General features: G+C 43.1%; 1 protein-coding gene across 7 annotated transcripts in view; it reads right to left on the bottom strand.

The window, feature by feature from the left end:
• PARD3 (par-3 family cell polarity regulator) overlaps nucleotides 1-24,682 on the bottom strand; it is a 1,362,300-nt gene that overhangs the window by 703,883 nt on the left and 633,735 nt on the right. For all 7 annotated transcript variants that reach the window (XM_078663327.1, XM_078663329.1, XM_078663332.1 and 4 more), the window contains exon 11: nucleotides 12,573-12,701. In XM_078663327.1, the coding sequence (XP_078519453.1) occupies nucleotides 12,573-12,701 (129 nt within the window). The remainder of the gene's footprint in view (nucleotides 1-12,572; nucleotides 12,702-24,682) is intronic.

The raw sequence follows: 24,682 nt of genomic DNA, 5'->3' as shown, positions 1-24,682 counted from the left end.
TTGCACGGAGCTCAGAGAGGCTAGATCCAGATGTCAGATGATTACCTCCCAAGATCAGCGACGCACCCCCTCCGCAGCATGTCTTGCGCCACCTCCTCCACCCGCTACCTGTCTCTGCAGGCCAAGATCACCTGCGCATGTCTCTTCACTAGCAGTTGTTTTACAGATACTGCTGTCGCAACCAGATCACCGCCTTGCCCTACACGAAGCAGAGCAGACTGCTCAGCAGTAGCACAGCGCCCCCCAGGGCAGCGGCGATAAGCAGCACAGTCCCTGACACATGCCAGTCATGGATATCCAGATAAGACTGTGGAGAGTCACTACCCAACCTTTCTGCACCTCTAAACGGAGTGTTGGCCACTATTTTAAAACACCCTATTTTCAATGGAAACAGAACTTAAGTTCTGTTAAAATAAACAAAGTCAAGGAACATCTTCCCTCTAGAAGTATTTTTAGTTTCTAAATATTACAAAGCATACTAACAAATGGGGAAAAACTTTATGGTAATGTTTAGAGCAAAGCATACTTACAGCATGAATGCTCCATTTTAATATGGAAAGATGACGGTGCAATTTGTCTCACGTTTATTGTGTAAATCACGCCCTTGTCAATCAGACCGGTCTTTCCTCGTGCAGCCAATCAGGGGGAAGAGCAAAAGAGGCACTGGGAGCCCGGCGGGGTGGAACAAGTGCCCAAGTCGGCAGTCCTCAGAAACTGCTCTTTTTGAGTCAGGAGCCGAGGCAAAAGAAAAAGTAGTGCACCAAATCTAAAATAAATGGCCAAAAGTGAATAGATCCATGTAATAGGGACAGTCACCAGGGCAGGAACAAAACAGCCAAATGGCAGGACAAATGTGAAATATTCACCGAAGAAACCATTGGAATTTTGAAAGGCAGACAAAGGAAACAATGAAGAGCGATGGGCGTGCTGAAAGTCCACAGGGCAGAAATAGCACGTCTCGAGAGACCGCACTTTCGCTGCCTAGGCTGGGCTTAAAAAGGGAGGGTCACAAGGCAGTGTTCACACTGACTGGAGATGTATGTTATTAGAACATTGGAATATTGATAGCTCCACTGAAGACAATGGAGTGGCTCTGGGCTTATAATGGCTAGTATACGCCTTCTGCTCTAACATTACAATGTTTGTCTTTCTATTTCTCTCTTTTTAATTTAGAATATTCTACCTTCAGTGGGTGGAATGTTCGAATAGCCTCAGTCTTTCTGACTTGAGCTAGACCAGTTGTTAAAGACCCTCTCCCTTATTATCCTATAACTTGGGTTGAGGGCCTTTAACAACCGGTGTACCCCTTGGCAGTGGGCTATAAACAAGGCCACTGGAATTATGCGATTGTGCAGCTGCTGCAATATTCGCATAAGTACAAATTTGCCACATAATCCATCATCTGCTGCATAAGCTGCAGATTTTAACAAAAAAAAATAGTTTATTACTCAAACACTTCAAAAGTTACAAAAAATGCAGCAACATGTTGCAAGTCCATTTTCAAAAATTCACAGGTCACCTTTCTGTTTCTTATTGCTATATTTTGGTGTAAAACTGGTAGTAATGAGGGGCATGCAATGCCCAGACCGTGTTACCAAGTTTAAAATTGCCGAAATAACAAAGTAATACTATTACAAAACGTGCCGCATTATGCCGCATAATTTGCCTTTTCGTGCTGCATAACTTACTCAAACCTGCTGCAAAATTTGGCCCTCCCCTGCCGCATGTCCAGTGGCCCTAGCTATAAGGCTACATTAGAACATTCGAATGCTGAGAGCTATACTGAAGACAACTTGTCAGAGGGATAATAATAACTAGCATAGATCTGCTTTCCAATGCTTGTCTGTTTTTCCCAGTTCAATTTAGACCATTTTACAGCTAGTTAGTGTAATGTTCGGACAGCATTATATACCATCTATTACGGTCTATACCAGAGGCTAAATGCTCTCTCCAATATTGTAGCCTCTCGCCTAGAACATAAGTCTATACATTGGGCAAGGAGCCTTTAACAATCAGTATAGGCCTAATCAGGGAGCCACAATAGTGAATAAAGAATATGGGATCACCTGACCCTCGTAAATTAGTGGCCTTTAAAATATGACATCCATTCAAAGGACAAGTTGGGAATGGAGATGAGCTCTGTAGTGTCCCTCTTCTGTCAGTAAGAATATCATCTCATCTGATGTCGCCAAGAAAAGTAATTCAGAAGACCAAGCACCCAAAAAAGCGGAAAAATATTTTACCAAATGTATGCTGATGGACACCTTCAAACTGGCACATAGACTGAAACCAGCAAAATACTTCATAAGGCAAACCATTACTGTATTGTACTGCACCATTTATGTAACGTTTACTGCTACCAATGTGGGGTAATAAAGCTCTTATCACTCCCAATGTGGGAAACTAAAGCACTTACTGACATGTGTAGCATGCTACAGCATGCTGGGTGTATGGCTATAAGTGTATTTTGTTTTCAGCCTACGTGGAAAGCGTTTCTGTATTATGCATGACTGACCTGAGACATGCTCTTATGTCTTGGGACGTTGAGCATTAGTGATATGATGTATGAGGGATCATGAGAGATATACATGCAAATACAATTTAATGTGTCCTGGCAACAGAGATTGGCTCTGCAGATTAGGTGTGATTATGATTTCTTTATGTTCTGGGTCCAAATTTATATGTTGACAGTAGCAGGACGACGCCCTGAGACTTTACTGATCTGGCGCTGAAGCTTAAAGAGGGAAGCCAAGAAACCGAGATCCGTAGGATGTACTGATTACAGATGTCATTTATACGATTGGTAATATACATTCTGACCTACGAGGAGTGGCATAATGGGCAGAATATACATCTACTCTGAAGTTTAAGACTATGTAAGAGTCCTCCTTCTCCTAAAAGTGGATCAGGTCAAGACATTAACGGGAAGTCCAAATGGTACTGATTGGTTGGGTATAGGGGAGTAGTTGAGAATATCCCACTCATATTGGCGATAGAATTACTGCATAATTATAAGTGGTGAAATGTTACTTGATAGTTGGAAGGAGGTCAAGGTGCTTCTGGTACTGGTGGGTTACTTGTTTCTGTCAGCACATCGTTGTCAGTTGGCAAGGACATTGACTGCCATGGACTGTGCACATGCTGTTGTTTCAGACTGTTTGCCATGACTAGTAGTCTGGATAAATCTTGGAGTCAGGTAGGTTTTCACAACTCATCTGAATTTCATGTGTTCCTATATACTTCACATTTTGCTTGGTAAGGATTTTGAGTAATCACTCGAGTTGCGAATGCTGACGTCCTATGAAATTCTTTACATTTAAGGGAATAAAACGATCCATGGTGCAAATCTCTAATGCAGCGTCCCATTTTGGAAGTATTGTTTACACTTCAACTGTAAATAGAATGATCCCTTTCCATGCGAGGTGGACAATGAAGAGTGCCTTGAACATTGATTGCCTAGCTATAAATAGCCAGTGAAGGGGTTGGAGAACTAATGTGATGTGTTCCTTGGGCTGAAAGCAGAGAAAAAGTTATGCTGCTGGATTCTGTAGTGTGTGTATCGGGAAGCATGGGGCTTCCAGGCATAGGCTCTTGTCACAGTCTACCTCAGAGATCACAAGAGTGAGGACAACACATAACCATTGTAGGTATCCAAGGTACTGTAGGATTCCACAGTTTTTCCATTGTGCAGAAGGAACTCCTAAGACTCTTTAGAGCTGTGGGATTAGGGAGAGAGATGAATGCATAGTTAGCCCAAGGTGCTTCACTTCTCTTACCGTGGCTGGCACTGCACCTAGTTCCGTGGGTCATATGGTCAAAGGCTGGTATTTATGTCACTGTCTGTAAGACATGATCTCGGTTGCCAAATAATAATGTCCAGATTTGAACTCCCAATTGAGGGGACAAAGTTACTAGCCTTCATAGGGGATTCGTAAACGTTTTCCCCAAGAATAGTGCTCCACTGTTACTATGTGACTTCTCCTACTGGACAACATCACTGAAAATAAAGTGCCAACTGGAGTGCTGGCATGAATTTCTGTTTCTTTTCTGCACCTCATTGAAGCTCGTGAAACAGAGAGCTTCAACAGCAGCAAAAATACACCACATATCTTGGGATCTTATTTATCACAGCACTAGCTCACCAGGGAGGATGTAGGGCAATGGGAGATATGCATGATGTATAATCTAATTACCCCCTTGCGTGCTCGTGACGGAACCATTCTGTCACGAGTCACGGTGGGGCTGTGCTGGTGACGGAACGGTTCCGTCACGGCCCGGCCGCCGCGCCTGCGCGGCGCACTCTATTGAGCGGGCGGCTCGTGATGGAGTGGTTCCGTCACGAGCATGGTGGCGCCGCGCGCCCCCCCCCCATCCCCCCTAGTGCCGCAGCGAAATTACCGCCACGGCCAAGGGGTTAAGGGATAAACAGAACACTGGCCCTGCGCACTCCAACCACTATGCTTGAATGTTTAACCAATAATATTGAAGCGTGGGAGTATTATATTATGTAAAACTAATAATTTCAATTAGCAAAAAAGTTATATGTATTAATTGGTTCTTTTAACATAAAAGTCTTTCTACATATTATACAAAATAACAATTGCGGACATTAAATGAGTTAGCAAGTAAGCTATAGCAAGCATAGTCAGCAAGGAAATCATGAGCACAGCCCTGGCAATTTATCCATTACTATGTAGATGTGCTGCAAAACACGAACGTTTAGCAAAAGTATGCAAGCATCAGATGTCAGCCAACGGGTACCTCTATTGAAAGCAGTCAAGGCCCAAATGGAATGGGTATGATTACCCTTCGAAGGGTCTCTCTTGGCCAAGGCATAATAGAGCTTGATTCAGAAGATAACCAAATGTGGACTAGTGCTTTTGGTCACCAACTTGCCATTCTTGACTTCAGCAAAGCAGAAAAAGAGCTCATCAGCCTCTCTATCCTAGCTTCCTAAGGTTCCATTTGTAGCTGCTCTTCTTCCTTGGTCAGATGATGCGGGGGGTGAGGATGGGAGGGTGAGAGAAAAGATGGAAGACGAATAGTATGACCTAGGTGAAAAGTAGAAACTCGGTTGGGTAGAAAAGAAGGGCAAGGCGGCAAACTAATTTATCCAGACAGAACACCATGAATGGTGGCTAAAAAACAAGGGCCTGAAGATCGTTGGTCCTATTGGACAAAGTCATTGCAACCAAGTAGATAGTCTTAAGAGTCAGAAGTTGAATAAGACTAGAATGGGGACCACATGAGGAAAGACAGCACAAAAGTCAAACCAACTTCCAGTGCCCCGCATAAAATGATTTGACAGCAGGCGTCCTAGCTGCCAAGATGACATCCACAGCTTCAGATGGTAAACAAACAGATTTTAGCTGGTCTCTAGGCATGCATCCCCAGATTATGGGGATTAAGGTGGAGGGCCGGACCATACTGCTATGAGAGCAGATCTACCCTGTGTGGGAGAAGGAGAGGAGGCTGAATACAGAGTGGCAACAGGTTTGTGAGACAGATCCTCCTCACCCAGTATGGGGTGGCAAAAATAGGCCCTGCTTGATCTTCTTGCATCTTCACAGGACCTTGATGCTAGACTCATTAGAAATGCATATAGCAGGAACCATAATCAACTAAATCTGGCATCTGCAAGGAAACCTTTCAGAGGGAAGAGTATGCCACAAAAGTGAGGACACTTACTTCCTGTTGTGGACCCAAACTAAGATATCCATGAATGGACACCCCAATCAGCGGGATATCATGTCTCTCACTCTGGGGAGTAGCTCCCCTCACCAGTGGTCATCCCAAAAAATTAAACTGATAGCATTTGCTTTCATTTTGAGGGAGCCTGTAAGGTGTGCCACAACTGGTAACATTCTTTGTTACTGGAAAATTCCCTTCTAGCTGAATCAACTGACAAAGACTAATCACCCATCAACACAGGGTCTATGACACCACACTGCCCTGTCATGTCCTATCCTGTCTTTTAAGATAGTGAATGGTGGTGGTGTTGTTGGATAGAATCTTAAATCTGCTCCAAGAGATGGAGGGAGGGAAGGCCTTCATAGGAAAGGAGACCATATGTAAGTTCAGCAGGTTTATGCATTGATTGGTCCAACATGGACCACAGTGCTCCAAGCATGCATGTCACCTAGGTGCACCTAAGATACGCTTAAGGAAAGGCCCATAGTTTGACAGGACACATTCACAAGTGCAGATCCAAATGGATTGACTCAAAGATTTTCGCCTGAGCCAGCTTTGGATCCTCTTTTCTTAAGCATCACCTAAGGGATCTCATCTGCTATCTGGTGCGCAGCACCCACAAGGATGTTGGACCCAGCAGACATCGGACTCGAAGTAACTGAGGCATTCATCAGAGTCAAACATCAGAATCATCTCACAAATATCTACAATCATCTGAGGAGGAGGAAAGGCCTTCATAAATGTCATGTCCAACCCCCACCCTATGAAGGTAAGCCACTGGGTAGGAGTAAAGTGAGATTCATGGGCACGGATCATAAAGTCCAGAAATCTGATGGAGGATGGTAATATTAAGCTGAAGATGTTACATGACCAACACCACACTTTCCACTTTAACCTGCTAGTCGTCCAAGTATGGAAATACACGAACTCTTAACCTCTATAGTGAAGTTGCTACAACTGCTATCACTTGAGTAAAAACATGTGGTAACCACAGGAAATGTTTGTGAGGGGGTTAACTAGAAAATGAATGTGGGCAGAGATACCAGCTAATCCTCCACATTAGAGGCTATCAGACCTTGTCTCATGGACAAGATCATGAACTCCTGTCAAATTAATAGGTTGAAGAGGCAGAGATCAAATATTGGTCTCTGACCTCCGTCATTCTAGAGAACCAAGAATAACGAGAGTAGAATCTTGTGCTACTTTTTCGCTAAAGGCACCACCTCTACAGCCCATTTGTTTATCAGGGGAAGAAGGTTCACCTCCAAACTGGAAGCATGTACTGGAGAGCACCTCCTGGTGGAAGGAGAGTGGTGCCAAGGGAAGCCCAGGTAGGATAAAGCATAGCTATTGCAGAATAGCTGAATGATCCAGTGATCTATAATAATCATCTCCCAATTGGTGAATACATGGAAGACCTTCATCCCCTCACCAGGAGGTGGCTGATTAAAGGTGCAATCTCAGAAGTTTTGAGGCAGTGAAGCCAGCAGAACATTGGTTTGGATGTGCTGCTGCTGTTGGTGATCGTGCCTTCTAGATACAGCTTTTCCCTCAAAGGAGTGGCACATCTGATGGAGTGTTCGGTAGTGAAGGTTGGGGTTGTATGGACTGTTAAGCTCTTGAACATCTTTGAAATTGACTGTATTTGTTTCTGTTTCTCTGTGGAGGCTAAGCCCAGTGAGGGAGCAATACCTCTATCATCTTTCAAGAGTTCCTTCTAGTCAAATAGTACCTTGCCACTAAAGGGCATGTCTAGGAGTGAAATACTCTGGCTTACGTATGGCTTAAGGAAGCACCCTGCAATCCAATGATGCCAAATTGACATGGGAGCAAAAAGGAAGCAAACAGGCAGGCAGAACCTATATGAGCCCAGACACACAACAGGAAACAAAGTCATACTAACAAAGAAATATCAACTGAATATAGAATTCTTAAAGTTGAAAAAAACATATGTGATGGAGGTCTTAGATGTGACAAAAAGAACGCAGATGCTCTCATGTCAACACTGTCTGGGGTACATAAGAATGTCAGATCACAATAGGTAGAGACAGCACACTTTAGGAGTCAAACAGAAACACTGTGTGTGTGTGAAGTCTACATATACTGTATTTCAACAAATGATGATACAGAGGGGCATTTCCGCTACATATATGTTCTCCTGAAGGGGTCAAGAGACGAAGGCATAATTCTCACTACATTCCTGAGTTCACTAGTCAAAGGAAGAAAGAAGATGGCCTTTTTAAGTATAAAAATGGAACTGGTGACTCTTGAAATTCTGCCTACTGTCCACTTTATCACCAGGTTGTGGACAGTGGTCAACAAGTACACATACCTGCACTGACATGTTAATTGATTATTTGGGCCCCAACATTGGGAAAAATGCTAAAGAGACCAAATGGAAAGGGCTGTGTTGCTTTGTGTGTGTTGATACAGATTGTGATGAAAGTTTATGGCACATGATTTGCTGTTTGTTTGGAAATTGTTTTGGAGGAACTAAGCATGTTTTAAAAGCTGGTTCTTTAGCTAATTGGAGAGGTTACAGTAATGTTTGTAAGGGATACTCTTCTGCGGTCTCCAAAAACCTCTATGTTCACCATGACCACCCACATTTGCCCCATTGTGGGGTTATCAGAAGAAAGAGCCTGCTTGTTATTTGTCTGAAGAATAATATTTTAAAAAAGCAAGCTGTCTCAAGTTCTAGGTAAGGTGTGTGCCACATACCCTGTTTGGAGGGGTTCCTATAGGGTTAGATTATGCAGACATATTGAAGCATAATTCTGTTGAAAACTAGGTATAAAATACATTTTTGTCTTCTAACCCGCAATCAGTCTTACATTGTCGGTACACAGTTTTAATAGTAATCACTGGGCTTTGTACAATAATAGCCAATGTGCAAGTGGCGCTATAATTAACAAGCAATATTAAGGAGTTTGCCCCACATTTGGTCAACACTTTATTTTGAGAAAAAAAAACATTTCGAGAAGCTGGCTCCACGCTGATATCCACTGTTAGGTGTCTACCACTCACCAGTATTATAACTAATACTGCTCTAACGTCATTGAGTCATGTTCTGGGGCAGCCATTCTCTTTCCAGCAGCACAATACACAGGAGTATTTTTGCACAATAGGGTCTTTCTACCCCCTTTGTAATAAGCAGCTAATTTTTTTTCACAGTAAAACTGGCCTCGGTGTCCTACCTGTCCATCAAAACCAGCATTCTACCACATGTCCCTTTTCTATTCTTGCCCGTATTAATGGAGACACAATAAAGGCATTTGTGCACCTCTGAAAACTTAATTATTGGACTGCTATCTTAATAGGGTTTTCCCTCGGCCTTTGCCACTCGTATTCATTTCTCACACAATAGAGAAGGCATATCGCTTCAGCCACTCGCCGGGGAAAGGGCAGGCACCCTTTAACAGGAAAAGCATGCCTGAGCTCAGTAATGCACCACATTACAGACCTGCCCAATCTGCCTCACCGCTCTGGGTGTGCAGAGCCTTTTTCAGAATAGAAGGAAAGTCATTGTTTGTTCACTGAAAATTAACAATTTCCAAATACAGCATTTGCTTAATATATCTTGGCACCTCCATACCAGTCAATTGAGATCCTTCAGATAATCACACTAAGGTTTAAAAGAAATATGGACCAGGAAACCAGAGCAAGCCTTCAGTGTAATGTTAACATATTTCACGAGCTTTGCAATCTATTGTTTTTGGTACATCTACTGCCTTGGTGTCTGTGCTTTAATAAGTATTTACTCAGATGGGTCATGACTTTTTGCTGTGTGGTAATGATCACACTATCAAAATAGTCAGTGATGACTTACCATACACCTAAATTGTGGACTAGAAAGTCTGATATAACTATCAATGGGCTTATAGTAAAGGGCACCACTGCGATTCCCATTCCATGCGGATAGTATGGCACTGTTAGTGTTTGTAAAAACTCAGAAAGAAGATGTGAGAGTAAGACACTGTATAATAACCGAGTACACAACTTGTATTCTGGTCTAATAAACATATTGTATCTACCATAATTAATGGTGTAAAAGCTAACAGTTCCTTCAAACAATAAAGTGATATACACGTAAAAGTATAATAGTCGATTTACATTAGTGTTTCTAGCTAATTATCTGTTTTATATTATTTACTAGTAAACTGATTTAATGTCTGTGACCCATTTTATAGTGTCAATTATCTCCCATCATTATCAGCAGGAGCTTAGCAAGGATGCCATGGGCCACGGTGCAAACAAGGAAAATGACCATTTGACTCCTCTTGGGGTACAGCATTACAAGGGATCAATGTGTTCCTCCAGGTATCAATGTCACTGCACCTGCTGCACGATGGTAGCTACACCCCTTTGCTGTCACGTCAAAATAGAATACGGATAATGGCGTAACCTCACTATATACTCCGGGTTCTATTTGTTTCAAAATATTGTTAATTTATTAGTACAACAAAACATTATTATTGAATATATGGCTTTGTCACTTTTTACAATTGTCAAAAAACTGATTTTATTTTCGATTATGCACCTATTTAATTGTAAAATCAATACAAATGTTAGGAAACCTACAACTCTAATTAGGCGTTTAAAAACGTCCTGTTACAGGTGACCCTAATAATAGAGGTTCATAACACTGACACGTTTTGGTCAACTGAAATTATTTATGGGAGACTATCAGGATAGGAGAGAAGTCTAGCTGTGGCATATTTTTAGGAGGGATTATTAAACCATACCAATGAATAACCCCCTTTACTGTTGGCGTGTCTGACCACTCCTGTACCAAAATACTTTCAAAATCTTTGCACCAAACCTGTGCAATATTGCAGGGACACTTTCCTTGACATGTGTAGCACATAGCCAACACCCATAAATACATCAACAAGGCATACAGGGTACAACTTATGTTTCATATAAATCTTATTAAAACACCCCAAAAGCAGTGGCGGCTGACATCTACGGGGAGGGGGGTGTGGCAGCCATATGCACGCATGGGTGTGTGCAAAATAATATTTTAAAAAACAAAATAAAACTTAACGAACTCAGCGACGTCCTTGCGCCAGACATCTTTCACGACACAGGAACCGGATGCTGGAACTTCCTTGACCAGTCCTGGCACTGCTCTTACGAGTATGAGAGCTGCGATAGAATTGCTGGGAGTGGCCTTACTCAGCACACCACAGCGCTCTTGAGGCTTTGGCTTGCTCCAACCTAGCTGTCTTAAGACAGCTGGGTAAGAGAGGTTTAAAGTGGGCATGTGTGGCTGACCTTCGCAAGACAGCTGGCCAAAAAGACATGCGCACTGTTAACAGTGCAATACCAGCCCACCCTCCTCCCTGCTGTTGTCACTTAGCAGCGGCACCACCCAGGATCGGGGATGAAAAATAAAATGGTAATTAATTACCATTTTATTTTTCATCTCTGGAGTCTTGGGGGGATTTTTAAGTGGGGCAATGCTCCTCTGCTCAAACGGAGGAGCCGCCCCTGCCCAAAAGTCATCAAAAGGATAAAAGTGGGCTGCTTATTAATGGTGCAGAGGGGACTATGCGAACATCCACACTAACAATAGGATGGTTGGATTTGGAGCTACTGTGGGGTGCAGGTTTGAGATGCAACTGCAAAGTAATAAAATACATTCACTTGGAGCAGGACGATGTTTAACCTTTAGTGTTATATTGTAGCTACCTAATTATCGTTTGTAAACTCATTAATTCATTAACTGTGTGCAAAACCTTTAATATAGCGACTAAGTAAGATATTAGTTTGTTATTCAGACCTTTATCAATTGCATACAGTTTTTTGAGGTCGAGCCTAGAGAGCGCAACACCTGTTAGTTTGTTTGTGGCACATTCATAAATTGATATTGGCTGGTACCTGTGGCATTCTGAAATGGTGGCATTTCATTGGTTTTTGTCTCTCCGTTTTCTCTCTGTTCCTGCCCATGACGATTTCACAAATTGTTTTTTTTTGGTCGTCCCAGCAGGCGTCTATCTCAACTCCTCATGCTCCTTCGCATCGCGATGGCCCCTCCTCCCATCTAAGAATGCAGCCCATCCTTTCCTTGGCCATCCCATCATAAAGCTTCCTCGTGACACGGCATTCATTAACAGCTTTTGTTTACCTGAGTGTCTCAGCTTCAGCAAGTGCAACTATTTACAAATACGGCATTATTTAATTTCCTTTTATGTTGGGACGTTGTTTAATTTGAATTCGTATTTAATTTGTTACATCAAGGAGCGGAGCGATGACACCGAGACTCGGATAGTGGTCTCCAGTCCCAAAGTCAGTAGCTCTGTATGTTGTGCTACATTCAGCACCAACTATAAAGTTTGCTGTGTTTAATGGCGGTTTGAATGGGCGGAAATGTGGCATGTTGATTCTGTAAAAAAAAAGCATTTGCAATGCAACAGGTCTTGCAATTACGTTAGTTTGAGCTATTGCCATTGTAAATGATAATGCCTTATTTTTTTTTTTTTTTTTTAAATAAATAAAAGGCATTGTGATTTACAAGACCATAGCTTAAACTTGCGTAAATGTGAGACCTATTGCATTGCAAATGCTTGTTTTTTATAGCAATTGCAAGGTCTTGTAGTATTAATGTTCAACCGATTTCAATATATCTATAGATGACCATTAAAAACGTTTTGCTCGATTAAGATTCTGCCATCAATCACAACTACAAAATATATTTATGGAAACACACTCAAGAGATTGTTGTACATATCTAGTGTAATGCAGAGGGCTAGGACATTCCTGGGGGAGTAAGGCAAATGAGGAATAGTACTGACAATGGTTAGTGGCATTCCCTACAGGCATTCGGCCAAGTTATCCTAACAGTATCAAAACATAGTTATAATTTCAAGTTTACATACCGGCTCCCGAGGATGGAATGTTTCTTCTTGACGGAAGATCAGTAGAGTCACTGTCCCGCCCATCTTTGTACTTCTCAGCAGAGACACAACTTCCTCTTGTGTTTTGCCTGTTAGATCTACTCCATTAACCTAAGACACAAATCTCTGTTATAAAGAAGCCACAGTACAAACGGGCCAAGAAATTAAGTAGTTGCACATTTCAGTCACTGCAGTCAATTATCAGAACAGTCTCTCCCTTTCTCCCATTTCATCTCACTAAGAGGCACTTCCCATCCAGCATTATTGACAAGTTTCCCTTTTCAATCTTTCATTGCTTGTTTTTTGACAGACCCATGACTTTCTTGCTCATGCAAAGTCCTTCAAAACCAGACAGGTAGCACCATTTTAACATTCGCAGAGCAAGGATTTTATGAATAAGGAGTATGAGCTCCTCTCTTTCACCATCCCGGGACTGAGGTCAGCATGAAAGCAGGCAAGGTTGCTAATATACCCACCTACAATGATCTAAATTGGACATCTTTCCTTAAGACTAAAGCTACAGCATCCTTTACAGCCAAGTGACACATCTTATGTCAATATACCAATGTACTTCTTGGTAGGATTGAATATAGAGATGTAAACCATAAAGCCGCACCATAAATGTATCAGACTCCTTTTGGAGATTCAGTTCACAATCTTAAACAGATGAATGAATCCTCACTGGCTTCATAAGGGAAACCTGGTGAAGAAATGTCAACACTGGGCACAACATTAAAATGTTAATATCAGATGCAATGACTGGCTAACTTTTCTGTAAACTCTGAATATTTTAGGATATGCCAAAGAGGGTTGCCCCTCGGCCTTTTTCATTTCAAAATTAAAAAGACCGCAGTCACATGGTTCCCAATAAAACTGGTATTAATGGTAGTCCGTTGTTAGTTCTGAACCATCAACACAAAATACGGTTCTCCTAGCTTGAGCTAGAAGATCAGATCTCCACTTTGAGGCAGTGCAAAATTGAATTTTGATCACTACGGTATGCATGGCTAAGTGTCAAGATGAAACAGCTGCTTTACTGTGTCACCAGCATCAGCCAGCTAGCCAAATGCACTGTATTGCAGGTGGGGCCTGTAAATAACAGGGGTATAGATTCCAGAAGTGCTGCAGTTTAAGCGACATCTGTCCTAGATGCCCACTGAACCCTGAATATTGCTGTATTTTACAATTCAAAGAGCAGCCAGGAAGCCCATCTCCTGCCTGGCACTAGGACCCAAGACACTCTCGTTAAGCTACTGACAAATACACCCCTTCTGCTAGCTACAAGTGAGCACCAGACTGAAAATTTCATTTTTCCTTACAGTTCCAATAAAGTGGAGATTAGGGCTTTGATATAGTGCGAAGTTTCTCTTACATATGAATAATTCTTCACACTGCTGTGTATTTTACAATCCAAGAGAAGGAGGACCAGTGTTTAATTTGAGCCGGTAGTTTTCAGTGCTCAGCACCGGCACTTAATCATCAATACCGGCGCTTCTCATGAGCACCAGTTAAGGACACGTGCACATTCATTTATGGTAGGCATGGGGAGATTAAGTGATTTGCCCAGAATTGGGGTATGTTGAGCCGATGTAGAAACTCGAACCTGGTTCCCTAGCTCCCAAGTCAGTAGCTCTGGCCATTATGCCACATCCTCTCCCCACTTTCAAGGTTAGTAGTTGGTTCTGCTTTAGGGGGCACTAACAGGAGAAATGGGCTGGTGCAAGCTGCCTACTGACTAGAGCCCCAGCACTTTTTATTTTTACAAATAATTAACTACTGAGGGGAGCACTGCAGATATTGCAAGACTCTTTACACAGTGCCCTAGTTATACATCAATGCTTCTTTTTTCCAGGAATGCCGTGTTGGCACAGAATGAACAAAGCCTGTTCTAATTGTAATTAGGCCACCTTATTGCTGCTCGCGGCCCAGGTCGTCAGCGAGGCTTAATCTCAGCTCTGGAAGGACACTAGCCCAAGCACATTCCAGCTACACAAATAAATAAGATACACATTATGTAATTTTCAACGCACCAGTTTTTACTGTTGATGGAGGGCATCTAAATTATTGGTCGATGGATATTAGTGCGCAGGAGGCTATCAGCAGGCCATCCAAGCTGTGAAAACTCATTATTTTCCTTAAAAGATACAGGGGGCCTGTAATGAAGCATGTGAACTTTGTCCAACTGTTAATAGATTTTTGGAACTAAAATTGCCTTACAGAATTGTCACTAACACCTTATTATCTTCAAACACATATAGTCAGTAATAGCATCTCACAGTCCTAAATTGAAGCCAAATTCTACCAATAACTATTCATAAAACTTGTGATAGCTATAAAGGGTCTGGTTCACATACATAATTATAAAAGCACAGGTGTAGTTCTACGACTTCCTACTATATGTACTTTTGTGCTCAATTTCATAAGTCACAAAACAGGTATACCTGGAATGCCAAACAAAGCGTAGGTTTGCAGGAGTATGACTGCAAATGCCATGTGACATTATAATGCTACTTACTCCACACAGTAGAGGGGCAACCTAATTAACAGAACAATTTCCTCCCTCCACACCGTGGTGAAAGCCCTTTCCTAGCCCCTCTAGAAAATCTGATGGTGAATATTCCCCTCTCCTTCCTGGAAGGGAGTTACTCCAGCTCTCATTTTGGGCAAATCTTTGACTTTTTTCCAGGGCGAGATAGTAACAGATTTCAGTGTATGAATGCCCACAAATGTACATCTTTGTGGGTGTTTGCAATTCTATAAAGCCAAAGACACCTTGTAAAACCCTTTAAGACCCCTCGAGCAGGATGTACTACTGTGGATTTCTCAACACACATGGCAGAGGAACTGGAAGTAGTAATTTTGTGAATTACTGAAAGGTGTAAAAGGAGTGATTTGTTGCCTTAAAGATATGTTTATAGAAACACCTTAGTGAATCGGACCCAAAACTCACTTCTTACTGTTTTAAACAGTTTTCCTTTTAATCCAGGGAACATACACTGAAAACTGTTAAGATCTATTCGGACAGTGTGGTAAAGACTCGACATTCCTCTCAGTAAACATCTCGGACTTCTTTACTCCTGATGAAGGGTTTAAGCTCTGAACACAGATTCTTCCCCCTCTAATTTAACCATGGAATATTCAGAATTGCAATGGGAACATTAAGACTTGCACGCGAAAATTCAAAATGATGCAAGGCTCTTGAGACCCACCTTACTACATCATTAACAATTGCGGAAGCTAATTGTCATAGCTCTTCTTTGTCACAGAACAACATGGTGCAACGCTTGAGGAGGCAGAATAATGCAAACAGTGGATCTTACACACTAGTCTGATAACACTGTAGAAGAACCAGCCTCTGTGGCAGCAGCATGCACCTTCAATCACTGAAAGGTTTGAATGATCCATGGCCTCTTTCCCTTTCAAGCCAAATGAGCTCATGAACCTGATTCGCCATTAATCACTCAATGTCACACAGGTATTTAAAAGCCTGGCAGTAAAACGGTCACATTGTTGGCGCACATTATAGAGACACGGGGTCCTTGGAAAAGCAAAGTTTTATTGAAGTTTGCCGAGGGTTTCTAATCCGCACGAACAGTAACATATTGGGGTAGTCTTGAGCAATCTCCAATTTGAAGCCTTTGAAAACAGAAGGCTACCTTTTCAAAATGCATGCATATGCCCAGAAAAGAAGTACAGCACAGGAGCACCATTCTTTGCACTACAACCAGCCGCCACAAGGACCACTGAGGTGGCTTCTAGGCCACCGTGGTGGCTTTTCCCCCTCCACATCCTATTTCTCCTCATACTTTTCCCCTTCTAGACACAGGACACTCTAAGAGTAAGGCTCACCTTTGTTCAGTGTCTAGAACATGCAAGACATTGCTACTGCAACCTAGCTCCATCTTGTCAGTACACTATTCCAGGTATTGGGTTTTCTGTTACAAATCACTATTATAATGTTCATCAGTCAAGTTGGTTTGACTGAAGGAATCCATCAATACATCTCTAAAAAAAACTGTCAGTTTGCCAAATGAAAGCCCATGACTGAAAAAGGCAGAAATGATATGGAGGGGCAAGATGGCGACCAAGCAGTAAGGTCGTAAGGAGCGCTGGTCAGACTGGGTCTTGTCTCTCTTGTATCCCGGACCCACGGTGATTATGACGGATCTATGATGGATGTTCTGTCAAGTTGATAACATCGGGATAACGCGGATAATCACAGCAACAGATCCGGCTTTTTTTTCTAAGATAACAAAAAAAAAACGGCAAGGGGAAAAACGAAGAAGAAGGAAAGTGCCAAACCCGTATGTAGTCGAGGCGAGGACTGCAGTACAGGCTGTGGGCTGTCTGATCAAGGATAGCGGAGCGGGCAGTCAGGGATTGACTCACCTACCTACTGACATCCTTGGCAGGCTCGGGAATGGCTCCAAAGCAAGTTACAAATGCCGGATCAAAGGCGGCGGCAGCGGCTGCTGCAACGCGCAAACTGCGGGTAGAAGTCACAGCCGAGCGGAGGTCAGCAGAGGCCAGCGCAGAGGCGTGTCAGTCATCACTCTCCAATCCGGTGAGAAAAGGCAAGGGGAGGCCACGTTGAAAAATCGGACGAACGAACAGACTGTAGTGGACTTGGTCAGGCGGGGGAGAGACCAATCTGGCCAGTCTAAGTCTGCCTGTAACGAGAGAGCAGCCACTGCAAGGCAGACAGTACAGCCCTCCTTATAGATAATAGTAAACAGGCCTCAGGATCGGGACCGCTAGCTGAATTGGATTCCCCACAAGAAGGGAAAGAGCTAGCTAGTGGCAGTATATTGAAAAACAAACCTGAAGCATGCGAAGTGGTGCTCCCTGTGTCAAGAGATAATGGTGATCCAGGAGAAACCCCAGGGGGAGCTATCCCGGGTGGAAATAATGTAGCAGGGGGGTGGAAGTGTTCCCACGATTGCTACAATTACAACAATTACTAAGGACATGGCAGCCCCAGATGTGTTGGCAATTACAGAAATAAAGACACCTCATAAGCTGGCGGAGGAAAAGATCAGGTTAATAACGGCAGGGCTGATCTTTCTTCAAGGAACTAACACAGATCCAGATCCAGATAAAGAAAATGATCCTAGTGATTGCTTTTTGTCAGTTTCTGAAGGGGCAGAATGATTTGATGACTTGAGCTCATCCCCAGGGAATAGTGAACTGGATTCAGACCCGGAAGGGAGCGATACAGACCCCCCAAGTACTACTAAGAAACTAGACCCTCTGGTAAACACAGGAAAAGGCAATAAAAAGAGCCTAAAATGGGATTATTCTGCAGGTACACCTCTTGCTGGTAAGATTCCATCAGATGCTCCTACCTCTACATCCACAGCCACGTTGGATGTTATACATCAGGCTATCCTCTCCCATAGGGAGGAGACACGCCAGGACAGCAGGAAGGCACAGGCAGCTATGAGAAAAATGCAGGGGGTGGTGAGGAAGCTTTCTAAAGCCTGTTCCCATACTAGCGAAAGAGTGACTAACCTGGAAGAAAGGATTGTTTCAACAATGCCTTTCAGCAAGCAGAAGCTCATAGCACCCAAATCAGCGACATCCAATGGAAGCTCGAGGACAGGCAGAGGAGGAACAATCTCAGAGTCCTAGGTATCCAGGAAGGGACAGAAGGTTCAGATGCTAGGACTTTCATTATTGAGTTGTTTAAGTCTGCCTTCCCTGAGATGTCTGGGTGGAATTGGGCTGTTGAGGCTCAAAGAGCGCATCGCACTCCATTCAAAATTCGTGACACTGGAAGGGGGGATGGAAAGCCCCGGGCTATCTTGATCTTTTTAGGTAATTTTTTACTGCATCAGACTATTGCAGAGAAGGCCAGACCTGAGTCCAAAAGATCAAGCGGGGAGATTTCTTTTTTCGTACGCCCTGACTATTGCCATGCAACGGTGGAAAGGCGATGGAGGCTAAGGCAACTGATTAGTCCTTTTTTGGAGAAGAGAGCTCAGGTGTATCTTATCAATCCAGCACAGTTAAAAGTGATACATGATGGCCGGACCCGATACTTCCCTTCGGAAATTAAAGCCAAAGACTTCCTGGGGACTCTATGAGGGTTGCTTTATCAAATTTTTTCTTTCCCTCTTTGTCAGAAGCATCTTAGGTTTAGTTGTAGTTTAGCTCTAAGATAAGCTGGCAAAATGGTGGGGTGAAGTCTTCATGGTGGTTACTTAATTCTTAGTGTACTCTATTCAACTGAATGATTTATGGGTTCCGGTAGGGTTAATGTTACGTGCTATAATATGATCCAGTTTACCACCGCTCTATCCATCACATGCACAGACTGAGGTCTGAGCGCTCTCAGGGGGTGCTGAGAGGTGGGGGAGGGGGGCGAGAGGGTGGGAGGGGAAAGGGGCAGGGTAGGGGGGGGGAAGTCATTAAAAAAGGAGAATATATGGTACTATGTCCTGATTATTTCTTTCAACTCGAGATGCTTTAAGTTTGCATACACAACGATGATAATGTATAATCAAACTGTTAAAAACAGAATGAATAATGGCCAAACTTAATATATGTACCCTTAATATCGGGGGGTTAAACAACTGAAATAAAAGGCAAACGTTGACACAGTTTGTAAGGACAATGAGGCTAGATATCTTAGGTCTACAGGAGACCCATCTACCATGGGGGAAAAGACATTGGCTGAATATTAAGGGGTTTGAGATCCTGGACTGTTCCTCCCAGACATCGACAATTAGAGGTGTAGCAATCCTTGGCAAAACCTCATTAGGGGGTATTAAACGGGAAAAGGCTGACTCATTTGGTAGATGGGCGCTAGCAGAACTCTCATGTGGGATCACTATCTGCGGGATCTATGGCTCCAACCAGGAAGATCCCGAGGTCTTTAATACACTAGAGAGTGAATTAACCAACTGGCCTAGTCCCATGGTCATTTGTGGGGATCTAAACATCTCGGCCGATCTTGTCAGTAAAGCTCCATATACAGGCCGAAAACCCAGGGTGTTTAAAGCGCTGAGTTCCCTGATTAGTTCACATGGGTTAGGAGACGTATGGGGAAATAAGAAGCCTAATAACTCAGGGTTCACTTATTTTTCATGTCCCTTTCAAAGGTACACAAAACTGGACTATTTTCTAATATCCCTGCCTGAGATGAGGAAAGTCAGTATAAGTAAACTACCTAAAGTGATCTCTGACCATAGCCCTCTCATATTGGGCTATGATAGGGGATTGACGATTGACGACGACTAAGCAATCTAAATGGACTTTTGATAGAAAGCTGTTAGGGGATAATAGGTACATGGAGCATATAAGGGACTGGACGGTGGCATTTTTTTATCTGAACCGATACAGCACATCGAGAAATTATGTCTGGGACGCCTTTAAGGCCGCACTGAGAGGGGAAACAGTGAGCTATGTTGCCCATATGAGGAAACAGGAAACGTTCAAGAATGATAGGATACTGGGGCTCTTGGCAGCTGCTGAGAAGGAGCATGGGACCGATATCTTGTCCGGAAGGGATGGAAAAGGGAGTAAACAGAAAATCATGTCTATTAAGGCAGAGATCAATAAAAGTATGGCAAAAAAGGCTGCTAGTGAATATCGCGCCAATAGGTGCAATCTGTATGAAACAGGAGAGCAAGGAGGGAGAGATTTAACACTACAAATCAGACAACGAGCCAATAAAAACATAATAGTCAGCATACAGGAGAATGGGTGCGAATATGGGGAACCATCAGACATCTTGAAAGTATTTAAAAAATTTTATCAGAAGCTCTATCAGGAAGAGGGGGTGTCAGAGGGATCTGGTGGAGTAGAGGAAGAAAGAGGCCCGGAACTCAATGAAGTTGATAAAGAACTCTTAGAGCGCGATGTGTCCATGAAGGAGGTTTGTGAGGCATTACAAGAACTGGCTAATTGTAAGGCAGTAGGGCCAAACAGCATACCCCTGGAGATATATAAAAATCTTTCAAATGAATTAGCCCCAATACTCTTAGACCTATTTAATGGAATAATGTATACTGGTCGTATCCCGGATACGTGGAAAGAGACTAACATCGTCGTATTCCACAAAAAGGGTAAACCCAAGGAAAATCCGGGGTCCTACAGGCCGATATCTTTGATAAATGCGGACACGAAGGTCTATGCTAAGATCTTGGCCAAGAGACTGGGGAGGGTCGTGGGCGATCTTGTCTCCCCTTGGCAGCATGGATTCATTCCAGGTCGCGGTACAACTGACCACATAAGGCGGGCCATCACTCTGTTTGATTTCCATGCTGCCACGGGGGGACGGATGGCTATGATCCTCCTCGATGACGAAAAGGCGTTCGATCGTGTAAGATGGGAATATCTCTGGGGAGTGCTGGCCCGGAGCGGGTTCGGACCAAAGATAGTAAAGGCTCTTAAAGCTATGTATAGCAATCCAACGGCCAGGGCACAGCTAATGGGTGAGAGTTCGGAGAAGATAACCATCACAAGAGGGACACGCCAGGGGTCTCCCTGCTCACCCATACTTTTTGCACTGTACATAAACCCACTGATTTGAAAGTTATTGGCATGCAGGGATATCAAGCCGATAACCACTAATGCGTTTGACATGAAACTCCTGGCCTATGCGGACGATCTAGCGGTAATCACCCCTGAACCAGTGTCGGCAATGCGGGCAATTGTCGCGATCACGGGGGGGTTGTGCGGAAAGTCAGGATACCGATTGAATGAGGGCAAAACCCAGATAATTTGTACCAACAATATAGTCAAGCCAGATGCTAGATATGTCAAGTCTGCAGTGTATATTGGGGTTACAATAAATACAGCTATTGAGTCAATTACAGGAGACAATCTTGCACCACTGTTAAAAACAATTGCTGCTGATCTTAAAAGGATGGTGTATTACACCTGTCCCTTATAGGTAGAGCAAATGTCTTAAAAATTATGATGTTCCCAAAAATCCTGTATATCCTCTGAGCAATACCGTTTTTTATCGAGGAAGTCATGTTGAAATCAATGGAAACAATATTTATGATTTTTTTGTGGCAATATGGCAAGAATAGAAGGGTTATGAAAATTATGTCATTACCTCAGGAACAGGGTGGGCTCGGAATTCCTAATCTCAGACATTTATCATTGGGCATGCTTGATCTCCCAGATGGCGATATTGTTCCAATCATCTACTGAAGGGGCCGACATACCCTTAAAGAACCAAAGCCCACCGTCAATATATGAATTATTGTTAGGTAGGGAAATGTATGGGCTATTACTGAGGAAAACAGAGCGGCGATACTACAGGAAAATTAGATATAAGGTTATATGTAGTGCATGGGAGGTCTGGAAATCGATACAAAAGGTGTGTGTAATTGCTAAAATTAATCATTTGTCACCATTGTGGCAATCTGGGACTTTCCCACAAATCAGTAGGGACGGTATGTGGAGACAATGGGAACAATCAGGTATTAGAACTATAGGAGACATTATGCAGGGTGACGCGGTTCTCAGTTTTGAGAGAATCCAACAGAAATTTGGCATAGCGGACAATCAGAGGTTCAAATATCTACAGGTATCCCAGACAGTAAAGGATGTGAGACCCCGCATCTTACTGGGGGTCATAAGTAGTCTCTTGGATTTTCTATTAAGGGGAGGTAGTAGGATTAGAATAATTTATGGGATTTTGATGAATGAGCTACAAGATGATATTGAGAAATGGGAAGCCTCTTGGGCGCAGAAATTGGATAACCCGGATGTGGATCTAGACAAGGCATTGCACCTAGACAAAAAAATACTCCGGTCCTCCAATTTAAGGGCTCAACACTATAAAACGCTTTTTAATCTATACTACACACCTGATAAACTGTTTAAGTGGGGCAAAAGGGAGGACAATAAATGTCCTAGGTGCATGCAAGGACCAGCTGACCTGTTGCACATGTTTCACGATTGCAAAAAGATCAAGCCAGTCTTCAGAGAAATCGAGATATTTTGGGAACATCTACTAGCTCAGCAAGTGGTAATATCCTCCACACTAATGATACTGGGTTGTGATAGTAGGCTGAAGCTACGGAAAGAGGTGGAAGATTTTGTGTTCTTATGCATTTCTGTTTTAAGGATTCTTATATCTGCGGGCTGGAAGGACGCATTGCCCACCATCAATGCTAGTATGGCTGACGAGACTACTTGGCATACACAATATTGAATCCTCCCTGTATGAGGGTAAGGAACGAAAGGTACGCGAGATGGGTTTAACGATGTGGGCCTCGCTAAAAAAGTGGAGGGACGGACAGATTTGAACTAATTTATAAGCCTAAATTAATCTCCAAACTGAAGCTTATTATTGTAAATATGATATGTAGGAAGGTACAATCTGGCCTTTTCAGATTGGCAGATCATACAATTAACTACCATATAATTTTTATTATTTTTTTTGTATATCGTACAATATCCTAAAAAGTTTAAGTTTCTTTTCTCTTTGTTGTTTTCTTTTTTCCTTTGTTTCTTACCTCTTGAGTAGATTGCACTACCATATGATAGTGAATTATGTATGTATTGGATCTTGTAGTTGTACCAGTATATTCTCAATAAAAAAAAAATTTACAAAAAAATTAAAGCCCATGACTGGAAACACTGTACCCTGAAACATGGAGCTAGCGTCAGGCCCTACAGTATTACAATCACAGCCCTAATGGTACAGTGGTCAGTGAGACAAAGGCCATAGAGGTATAGAGCTCCCAGGGTCTAGGAGGAGTCTAAATCACAGCCCATTAGATAAGAGTAACTTAAGGACTGAGCCACGGTGACTAAATGGGTATCAGTGTGAGAGACCAACAGATTAAAAAGATCTTGCAGAAAAATTCTGGCTATTTGGTAAGTCAGTGTCCCTAAGACCAGGCACATCTCAGAGTCTGAGGACTTTGGACGAAGAATGGTGACCTACATTTCCAATGCAACCCCAGTGAAGGTCACACCCCATCACCTCTTGCAAGATATTTAGAACTTCTGACCATTAACCTTGCTAGAGTGCATATATACTACATATACATGACGAAACTAAGGAGAAACAAAAGACAAATAAGGTTGAATTATGTAGGGTATGCAAACCTCCAACAAGGTAAAAGCACTGAATGTGATGAGATTCCTTTTCCTCTCCAAGATTGTAAAGTAGTGCATATCATATAAGAAATTATGCAAACAGAATAACTCCACGATCAATAAAACTATATATAAAAAACAAATCAGCTTGAGCTAACTTTGAGTAGTACAAGACTGCTTTCTGACTGACTGCTCTGCTGACAATGCAATGTCACTTCTGTAGGGGTACAAAAGGGGGTGGTGATGGACGGAGCATCGGAACCAATCAAACACTCACACCCAGTCAAAAGATCTGGGTTTGATCCATCACCGTTCTTTAGCCCACTCTGCCACCCCAGTTCAGACATGGCTATATGCAAATCAGTCTGACCCTGTGCCTCATGGGAACAGTCCAGCCCGAACTGCCAAGCCATGCCTTCCCTGGACCGGAAACAAGCTTCCGAGGACCGGTTTCTGGCATTCCAGCCGTATTCAGCCCGGCTTGCTTGAATCCAGTGGCAAAGTGAGCAAGGGACTCACGTCTGAGCATACCCTGCCACACTTATGGCGGCCAAAGCGGTACATTTGCATACGGCCATGTCTGAACTGGGGTGGCTGAGTGGGCTAAAGAATGGTGATGGATTATACCCAGATCAGTTGACTGGAGGTGAGTGTTTGATTTGCTCAAACGCTCCGTCCATCATCCCCTTTTGTATCGCTTTGTTCGCCCTAAGTGTGGCAGGGTATGCTCAGACGTGAGTCCCTTGCTCACTTGGCCACTGGATTCAAGATAGCCTGGCTGATGAGGATTATGAATCCGAAACCGGTCCCAGGATGCTTGTTTCCAGACCAGGGAAGACATGGCTTGGCAGTTCGGGCTGGACTGTTCCCATGAGGCACAGGGTCAGACTGATTTGCATACGGCCATGTCTGAACTGGGGTGGCTGAGTGGGCTAAAGAATGGTGATGGATTAAACCCAGATCAGTTGACTGGGGGTGAGTGTTTGATTTGCTCAAACGCTCCATCTATCATCCCCTTTTGTATC

The sequence above is a fragment of the Lissotriton helveticus genome, chromosome 10 (assembly GCF_964261635.1).
Source record: "Lissotriton helveticus chromosome 10, aLisHel1.1, whole genome shotgun sequence".
NCBI lineage: Eukaryota > Metazoa > Chordata > Amphibia > Caudata > Salamandridae > Lissotriton > Lissotriton helveticus.
The sequence above is the reverse complement of the archived record's forward strand: the minus strand, read 5'-3'. Positions and strand labels throughout refer to the sequence as shown.